Consider the following 8943-nt stretch of genomic DNA (forward strand, 5'->3'; position numbering starts at 1 on the left):
CGGCTCCGAGGGGACACGGCGGTTCTTCTGTTCATTCAGGCCTTTCCCTGGTGACGGTGGAAGAGCAAAGCTTCAGCGTGTAAAGCCAGGTGGATGGTTGATGAATTAGGCATGCCAACAGTTTGTAAAGTAAATCAGCCCAGAGATACCAGCGTCAGTGTTTTGTCAGTGTCCAGGAGGTGCTGTGTCAGTGTTGCTCAGGATGAAATGCACCAGAACTCCAAAACATCAGGTGTGCATTGGGCACTCCAGACAAAGCCACAGGACAGGCAAACTTCCTAAATTTCCAGAGAACACTGTGTTCCATAAAGGACAGAGGCTTGTAGATACATTTTAAGTTGCCACAAAAGCTGGGCTGGTGTTTCCAGAGCAGCTTTGTGACGGGCTGACCCCTAGAGCTCTGGGAGGGATCCTCCTGAGGTGCCGCAGCTGGGGCAGTGATGTGGGGCCGGGTCCATTGCCAGGTACCACGAGTGGATGCAGTCGGAGGAGCTGCAGCGACTGACGGCCTCGGAGCCCCTGAGCCTGGAGCAGGAGTACGAAATGCAGCGCAGCTGGCGGGATGACGCTGACAGTGAGCATCTGGAATGCTTTCTGACGGAGGGTGGGAGTGTGAGCAGGTCCTTTCCATTCTGGGAAGGACTCTCAGTGAGCTGGGAGTGCCCTGTGAGCGAGTTCCCGTAAGCCAGAGGGGATGTGACACTTTCTACAACAGCAGCTTGAACAGGTTTTCTCATTACAGCTGGTATCTATTCAGGGAAGTGGAGAATATCCACTTCCTCGAGCTGTTTGTGTCTTTTTTATACAGTTTTCCAGAGACTGTAATGACTCATTTCCCACGGCATTTTGTGCTGAGCTAAAAATCATTAAGCATCACTCCTGCACAGCCAACACTCCCCAGGTCTGATTGTTGCAAAAAGGTAGAAGGATATACAACAGGTAGAAGGATATACAAAAGGTAGAAAGAAATACAACAAAGGTTGTATTTCTCCTTGATAAATTGTACCATTTTATGATCACCTGGTTGAGGTGTGTTGACTAAATTGGTTCCTTGACTCTCCTACAGGTAATGAATCACTGCCCATAAAAGCCTGGTAGAAATTTAGTGAGCTGAAAAATACTGAAGCTGGCAAAGAGCTCAGTCTGGAGCATTTGTCTTAGGTGGCATAAAAAAACCTTACTCAGAGCAGCAATAATGTGGACCAGGTGAATCACCCAGTCTCATCCTCTTGTGCACAAAAACAATTCTTTGCCCCAACTTGCTGCTGAGTAAGACAAGGCAAGGAGACCTCAGACATGGGAAGGAAGTTTTCACACTTCTTCCACAAGCTCTCTCTAGTCTTGGTGTCTGTGTCACCCTCACAAAAGGTTTTTCCAAGTATTTCTTTCCTTTCTGCAGGTGGCAACAGGCACACCTGGTGTGGGAAGCCAAATTATTAACTCTTCCTTGCTGTTAACATGTGGAAACTGTTATTCCTCTGTCCATTATGCACCTTCAATTTCATTCTTTGGTAATTTATGAGTAATTATCAGCACACTCTGAAGATGCTGCCACACTCTTGTTTTCCCCAGAGTGCACCTTCATCGTGCTGGACTCGGAGCGCTGGCCTGGGCAGGAGGAGGAGAACTCCATGGTTGGGGATGTGAATCTCTTCCTCACCAACGCCGAGGACCCGACCGTGGGCGAGATCGAAATCATGATTGCAGGTCAAGTTCTGCTTCACAGCTTGGGGCTCTGCCACTGTGGCTGTGTGCTGCAGAGAGATGTTCATGTTCCTGCATCAGCTTTTTATTCTCATGCTTTACCATGGCTGTTCAGCCCTGATCAGCCCATGGCGTGCCCAGGTCACAGCCTCTTCTGAGAAGTGCCTGGTGTGGCTGGTGTGTCTCCCCCAACTGGATACTGACTCTGTGCTCTCTCTTTCAGAGCCCAGCTGCCGTGGCAGAGGGTTTGGCAAGGAGGCAACTCTGCTGATGATGGCCTATGGTGAGGGTGGCTCAGTGCACGGGAACAGGAGTGTGGGGGACTGAGGTCTGGGAGCACATAACTCCCAGTGATACAGGCAGGGTGGTAAGGGATGCATCTGCCCCACAGGACAGGAGTCCTGTGCTTTTATAGATGTGGCACGTAATAGAAGTGCCTCTCTCTCTGATTTCTCCTGCAGGAGTGAGAAAACTGGGGATCACCAAGTTTGAGGCTAAGATTGGTCAGGAAAATGAAGCCAGTATCTGCATGTTCAAAAAGCTTCACTTTAAGGAGGTGCAGTAACAGCCCATCTCCCCAGAGAATGTGAGCAGCATTTGCCCTGTGGCTGGGGTTGAGCTGCTTTCTGTGTGTGCTGCAGGTTGCTGTGAACAGCATTTTCCAGGAGGTGATGCTGAGGCTGGATGTCAGTGACCAGGAGAGACAGTGGCTCCTGGAGCAGACAAACCACGTGGAGGAGAAGAGTTACACTGAGCTGAAGCAGCCAGCTGGGGTGCTGGGCACCTGACAGACACCTCCAGACACCAGCTGGGTTTCCAGGGAGAAGTTGGATGTTGTTGCCAGGTCTTGGGTGTGGAGGACACTAGAGAGCCAGCACTGGAGCTGTCCTGTCTCCTTCAGCTGCTTTGTCATCTTGTCAACTTTGCACTTTGCTCCACCAGCCAGGATTACTGCCTGAAATTTGGACCTGGAGAACAGCCACTAACTCACAGGTTTGGCTAGGAATGACTCTGACTTTGATTTGCTTTCCAACAGAGCCTAAAATCACCAGCAGTTGATTCCTGGACAAGCAGAAACTTTTCCCACTGCTCTTAAATCAGGATTCATCAGCGAGGAGGTTTATATACTGGCAGCTCATTCTTTTTTACTCTTGAATAAAAAATAAAAAATCACAAAGATCTGAGGTGCCTGAGCACTGTGTGTGGCTAAGCTGCTTTCTTTGGCAGCTCAAAAAGTGGCTTAGAAGTTGTAAAGGACAGCAGAGACTCTTTAAACCCAGTTTCCTGGGGTGTGGTAGGTTGCAGGGGGGCACTGCTGGGTCCTGGCAGGGAGGAGCTCAGATGGGGGTGAGCACAAACAAAGAGCAAGTTTATATGATGGAAATTGTTGATATTGGCTGATCAAGGCCAGAGCTGAGCCCCACCACTATGAGGAGGCTGAGAGCTGCAGGAGGCTTCTGAGACAAACCCCCTTCAGCTTCAGGGCTGTGCTCCAGGTCTGAAAACCTCAGGCCAGCAGTGATGTTGCACTTCATTTTCCTTGGCTGCTTTGATGAAAGTAAGAACACACTGGAAGGAGACAGCTCCCTTCTTCCACGAGCTCAGGACTCGCTCTGCTAGCCTGGAGGGTCCATTTGCTGCTCTCCACTACGATAAAGATGAATGTGGGGGAAATATCTCTTACTGGGGGGCAGATATATTTAGGGCAGGAGTTATCCAGCCTCTGCTGCAGTAGATCTGAGATCCATGGATGAAAAAGAGGCACTTGCCTGAATCCCACTGGACAAACTTCCTTGTGCAGTTACTCAGCCTGACCTGTCCTGCCCTATACACACTGTCCACAGCAGGGAAGCTGCTAAGAGAGGACAGAAGGTAAGAAGGATAACTGATGCTCCTTTGTGTTTTCATACTGTAACAGCAGCTCTAATCCTAGACCACAAATTATCTGTTTCAGTGATAGAAGATCAGGTAATAACTTTCAGATTTGCCGAGGGATGTTTTGGAGATTGGCAGTCTGTGGAATTTTTATTGTTGCTGTGCCTGTGTTTTTAGGGCCTGGGGGCTTTAGTTTTCCAATTTTAGCTAATTTAAATACATTATTCCTGTGACTAATATTAAAGCCAAGTATGGGAACAGTGTATCATGGCATTTTAAACAAGTATTTAGTGTGGATTTAGTTGTAGTGAAAGCTTTGTGTGGTAATAAAGTGAAGAGCTGCTCTACTTCCCGCTGGGATTACCATGACAAGGGCTACTAATCCTCCTGCCCCTCAGATTTGCAGAACCTGCTGGGTGAACTGCTGGCTCTGCTGCTCCTTCCATGAAGTGTCTCATTCCTCTGCCAGAGGAGCACGGCCAAACCGCCAGGAGAGATGTAGCTGGGCTGGGATTTGCTCCCCTAAAACCCGACCAATGTGGGAAAAATAATTTCTTTTAACCTCTGCTGCCAGGGGGAAGGGGCAGGGTGATCTCCTGTCGCAGCTCCTGTGCCCAGCTGGTTGCTCTGGAGCCAGTGAGGGCCTCGCTTGGCATCCCCGGGCTCCGCAGGCGGCTGGGAATAGCCTCGCCCTGGCAACCCTCAGCAAAGTTGGGTATGTCCCGGAGCTCAGCCCACCCCAAAGGCTGGGGAGAAGAGTCCTGGCAGGGCTCAAACAGGGCTCCCACAGGGAACCAGTGCCCAGCTGCTCTGACCAGGCCAAGAGGCAAAAGATGCTGCTGGTACCCACTGGGTGCCCCCACCCCTGGCCTGCTCCCTGTGGCATCCATCCCAGGTAGGGGTGTCCTGCTGCCCCAATGGGATGAGGATGGGAAAACAGGGGATGGGGGCTCACCTTCCCTCAGAGGACATGTCTTTGGAGGATGAGACAAGTTGGAATGGGCTCCCCCAGCTTCCAGGAGGAAGTGACAGCCTGCACATCCCCCAGGAATCTGGTGGCACTTTGTCACCTAGGTGTCACTTGAGGTGCAAAGATCTGTGACCATTTGTGTGCTCAGGTGGAAAAGCTTCTTTGCAGATTTGGAGCACAAAACAAGAGTGTGCAGAAGGGGAGGAAGCAAAGATACCAGACAGAGGCCAGGCACAGCCCTGCCCTCCTGCACCACCAGTCTGGCCCCACTGAGCCACCCAAGGCTACATGCATTCATTCAGAGGGACAAGCACCCCTCTCCTCACTGATCCCCCTGCCTTCCTTCAACCCAGGTGCAACCCAGGCTCATCCCAAAAACCCCTGTAGGGGCTGGAGGCACATTTGGGCTGCCCCAAACAAAGCTACTGCCCTCCAGCCTGGCCAGCAGACCCAGATTAGAGCTTTGCATCACCCCCCTCGCCCTCCCCCTCCACCACTCTGCCCCCCTTCACTCCCCAGGGGATTAAAGCTCATTAATCACCCCGAGCATTAACCCCCACTGGGACCAGCCGGTGCCTACTCCCTCAACCTGTCCCCATCACATGTGAGGGGTACCAAACCAGGCCCAGTGTCCCCCAGTTACCTGTTTTTCCCCCAAGCCCCAGAGGGCCACAGCAAGCCATCTGCACCCCCTAGGCTCTGGAAGGATTTAGCCTTAAACCAGACTTGTGAAGTCAGAAAGGTTTATTCCAGTAAACAGAATTTGTCTTGAGCTCAACAGTACAACAACACCTGATTGCAGCACATGGAAACAAAACATCCACAGGAAGAATTTCCACAAAATACAGGTAAAAAAAATAGATGTGATTGGAAAAACACTCATTTCAGAAAAAAACCAAAAAGTCTGTGAGAAGCTTTTAAATTAAACAGTGTTGGATTCAAACCCTGATTGGCTCTGTCTCCAGGAGTGTGCAGGAGCAATGGAGACTATTATTGCTTGCTGTGCTGGCTCCAGACACCCTCTCCTCTCCCAAAATTTGCCCCAGGGCAGGGTGCTGGGCACTCCCCAGTGCTGGGGACCCATACCCCTCCTTGCAGCTGAAGAGGCAAAGGGACAGGGTCATTGTGGATGGAGCTTGCCAGGCCAGGGTCAAATGCCCTGGCTGTGGTCAGTGGCTGGGCAGGTGGGGTTTGGGAGAAGATACTAAAAGCCTCAGGTTTTACAGCTAAAAGGTAATTTGGGGGGGGAATCTCAAATGGAGATGAGGTTTGGGATGGGGGAAGAAACAGGGAACAGTGGGGATCAGGAGTGTTGGGCATCAGGCCACCCCAAACCCTTGATCCCTCCCAAACCCCTGCTTTGTGCTTACCAGGGTGTGCAGGGCTTCAAGGCAGGGCTGGAGGAGCACCCTGGGGATGAGCTTTTGGGAGGGGGCACCCCCAGCACCCCCGGGCCAGAACCCCTCTGCAGGGATGCTCACTGGCCACCAAAGCCCAGCACTTGGGTCAGGGTGGTAGGGAGCAGCCCCACATCTCTACCAGGAGCCCATGGTAGGGAGGAGAGGAGTGCAGGAGAGGTGGGTATGGGGCTGGGGGGGCTAGAAGACACCCATCCTGCCTCAGGGCCTTCACAGGTTGCTGAATAGTTCGTTTTTCTTGCTCCAGTCCATCTGGGGTGCCCTCTTGCTGGTGCGCTTCTGGTGCGCCCGCTCCTTGGCCACGGCCAGCGGGATGTCAAGGTCCAGGAGGGAGCCAGATGCTGAGTGGCGTTTGTCACCCTCCTGTGGGTGAGGTTGGAGCTGAGATGGGGTGTCAGCCCCACGGTGTGTCCCCTGGGCAGCCCCATGGCGGGGGCTCAGCCCAGATCCTGCTTCGCAGGCAGCGCCTCCCCCCAGCACTCCCAGCCCTACCTGGCCATGGCTGGAGCAGGGGGACACGGCCGGCGCCGCGGGGCTGGCCGGGCTCTCGGACACCGACCGCGGCTCTGCCCCGTTTTCCTGAGGGGAGCAGGGAGGCAGTGTGAGCTCCAGCCCTGGGGCTTGACAACAGCCTCCAGAGCTGCAAGTCCCACCCAGGGGGCCATGAAATCCGTCCTTCCTGCACGTAATCCCCTGCAAGCTCCAGGCACATAAATACCTCTAGCGCTGCCCATCAGGGCGGGGAAGGATTAAACCCCGGCCCGAGTGCCCTGGCTTTAGCAGGAGGAGGAGGAGGAGGGTGGCTGCAGGGCTGGGTGCTACTTCCCTACTGCAGCACAAGGGCTCCCAGCCCTGGAGTATCAGAAGGCAAAAGAGAGCAGGAAAACAGCCACCTCCATGAAATGCAGCACCACAAGCATCCCCCTTCCTGGAGGACACCAGTTTCCTTCCCAGTGGCACCAGCTCTTGTGTGGCAGGCTGAGGCCACTGCGGTATCTGGTGGCATCCCCCACCCATGGGCAGAGGGGACATGAACAGGAGGGTCCTTGACTGGAGATGGGCATACATGGAATTAAAATCAAGACAAGGCTCTTACCTTCCCTATATCACCATTGGCTACTGGTTCTGGCAAGGGACCTGTGGGATAAGGACACATTGGGATAAGGCATTGGGTGAGGATGTGTTTGCTTTGTCCCCTTGCCAGTGGAGGGCAAGCCAAGGCTGTACATGGCCAATGCTCACACAGCACTGCCCAGGGTCTGGCCAGGTCCTGAATTTTTTAACCACCCGCTGCAGCAGCCCCATGGCACAGGGGAATGGTGCCGTGCTGCCAGACACATCCCCATGATGGCAGCTGCGATGTGGAGCCCAGCGAGACCCCTTCCCCATCCTCCTGGGGACCACTGTGACAGCAGAGGAGAGCAAAGGGCAGCTGATGCCTGTTTGCTCCTCAAGTCATAAACCCTGCCAAAGTGCAACCCAGGGCCATAAACCTACCCACATCAGCCCCACCAGCGCTGCACGGGGCCCTTGGCTAAGCAGGGAGATGCCAAAGCCAGGTGATTCTGCTTGTCCCCAAGGTGATAAGGCCAACTCCCAGGGCTCAGCCCCCTTAGGTTTGGTGAGAAGGTGATACAGAGCCACCAGAGGTGGCACAAACCCCTCCCAGCAGCAGAGTCCCCAGCCCACCTGTCAGGTGCTGCTCTGAGGGCACCACCTTGCACTTCTTGAAGAACTCATCTGTGAGGACGTCCACCACCAGCAGCCTGGTCTCGTCACCACTCGCCTTGATGGCTGCCACCACGTCACTGTGCTGCTTGCCCTCCATGCACACACCATTCACCTGCAGGCACCACATCACCACTGGAGCTGGGGGACATCCATCCCTCAGAAGCATCATGCAGGGGGCAGGTACCAGCCTTGGTACTGATCATAATCCCAGCACAGCCACCCCATAGCCCCCACAGGCATTCATGGCCTCACAGGGATTAGCAGTGAAGCCAGAAAAAACTCATTAAAAGCAGATTTTCCTGAGTAATTGGCATGGGGTTGAATGGGCAAAGCTGGCAGGGAACTCCCAGCAGCACATGGACCCGGGGCTGGCTCAAAACCCTTGTGCCAAGTGATGGTCTCTAGAAACCCCACAAGCTTCACTCCAGAAGAGGCAGCAGCCCCAAACCCCTGTGAGCAGCAGGGCTGGGGCTCAGCTGGTCCTTGCTCTCATGGATCATCATCCCACGTGGCACAAACCCGAGCTCATCCCCACCCCAGTCACACCTGACAGCAGGACTTGCGACCATCGTGCACCTGTGCCACCCCAGGGGATCCCCGGGGACAGTGCTACTGCTAATTAACCCCCAGACAGCTAATTAATGCTCAGTCCCAGCCCTCCACAGTGCTGCACCCGTGGGTGGGGACCGGCAGGCTGGCGCAGGTTGGGCGGCTGTGCCGTGAGTCACCAGCGGCACCAGGGACACTGTGTGCCTTCCTGGCCAGGGGCAGCTGTCTCCCAGGCACCAGGATGTGAGGGAGAGCCAAGCCTTTCAGAGAGCCCCCTCAGAGCTCCCCTGGCCCCAGCACACCTCGATGATGCGGTCCTGGGGGGCCAGCCCTGCCGCCTCCGCCGGCGAGCCGGGGTCCACAGCGCGCACGTACTGCCCTGGGCGACTCTTGTCACTATGCAGGTTGAAGCCATAGCCATCAGGGCCCTTCTTCATGTGGCACAGCCGAGGTCTCAGCTCCTCCTGCAATGGGAACAATCTGTGGGTGAACTGCTCCCGGACCCCCCAACACCCAAGGACAGCATCAGGAACCCCAGAGAGCTGCTGGAGCACCAGAGACACCATCCTCAGGTGGCCACCTGTGGGCACTGACATCTCAAGATAGGATGCAGGGTGCCAAACACCTTATGATCCTGGGCTCTAATTAATTAATTAGGTTCAGGGCAGACTAATTGCAGTGAAACATTGAAGCAAG

At 54.2% G+C, this 8943-nt stretch overlaps 2 protein-coding genes across 2 annotated transcripts in view; one reads left to right on the top strand and one right to left on the bottom strand.

The window, feature by feature from the left end:
• The window catches only part of NAT9 (N-acetyltransferase 9 (putative)), a 3446-nt gene extending 558 nt beyond the window's left edge, over positions 1–2888 (top strand). Inside the window, exons 2-6 of the mRNA XM_005424587.2 lie at positions 465–574; positions 1573–1707; positions 1928–1987; positions 2166–2260; positions 2346–2888. Of these exons, the coding sequence (XP_005424644.1) occupies positions 465–574; positions 1573–1707; positions 1928–1987; positions 2166–2260; positions 2346–2492 (547 nt within the window). The 3' untranslated portion in view covers positions 2493–2888. The remainder of the gene's footprint in view (positions 1–464; positions 575–1572; positions 1708–1927; positions 1988–2165; positions 2261–2345) is intronic.
• A 2387-nt stretch (positions 2889–5275) lies between these two features.
• Positions 5276–8943, bottom strand: part of SLC9A3R1 (SLC9A3 regulator 1) — a 10880-nt gene continuing 7212 nt past the window's right edge. Inside the window, exons 2-6 of the mRNA XM_031059928.1 lie at positions 8550–8711; positions 7657–7810; positions 7064–7104; positions 6460–6546; positions 5276–6330 (exon numbers count right to left, since the gene is read on the bottom strand). Coding sequence (XP_030915788.1) covers positions 6178–6330; positions 6460–6546; positions 7064–7104; positions 7657–7810; positions 8550–8711 — 597 coding nt within the window. The 3' untranslated portion in view covers positions 5276–6177. The remainder of the gene's footprint in view (positions 6331–6459; positions 6547–7063; positions 7105–7656; positions 7811–8549; positions 8712–8943) is intronic.

Source organism: Geospiza fortis, unplaced genomic scaffold (genome assembly GCF_000277835.1).
Source record: "Geospiza fortis unplaced genomic scaffold, GeoFor_1.0 scaffold244, whole genome shotgun sequence".
Taxonomy (NCBI): domain Eukaryota; kingdom Metazoa; phylum Chordata; class Aves; order Passeriformes; family Thraupidae; genus Geospiza; species Geospiza fortis.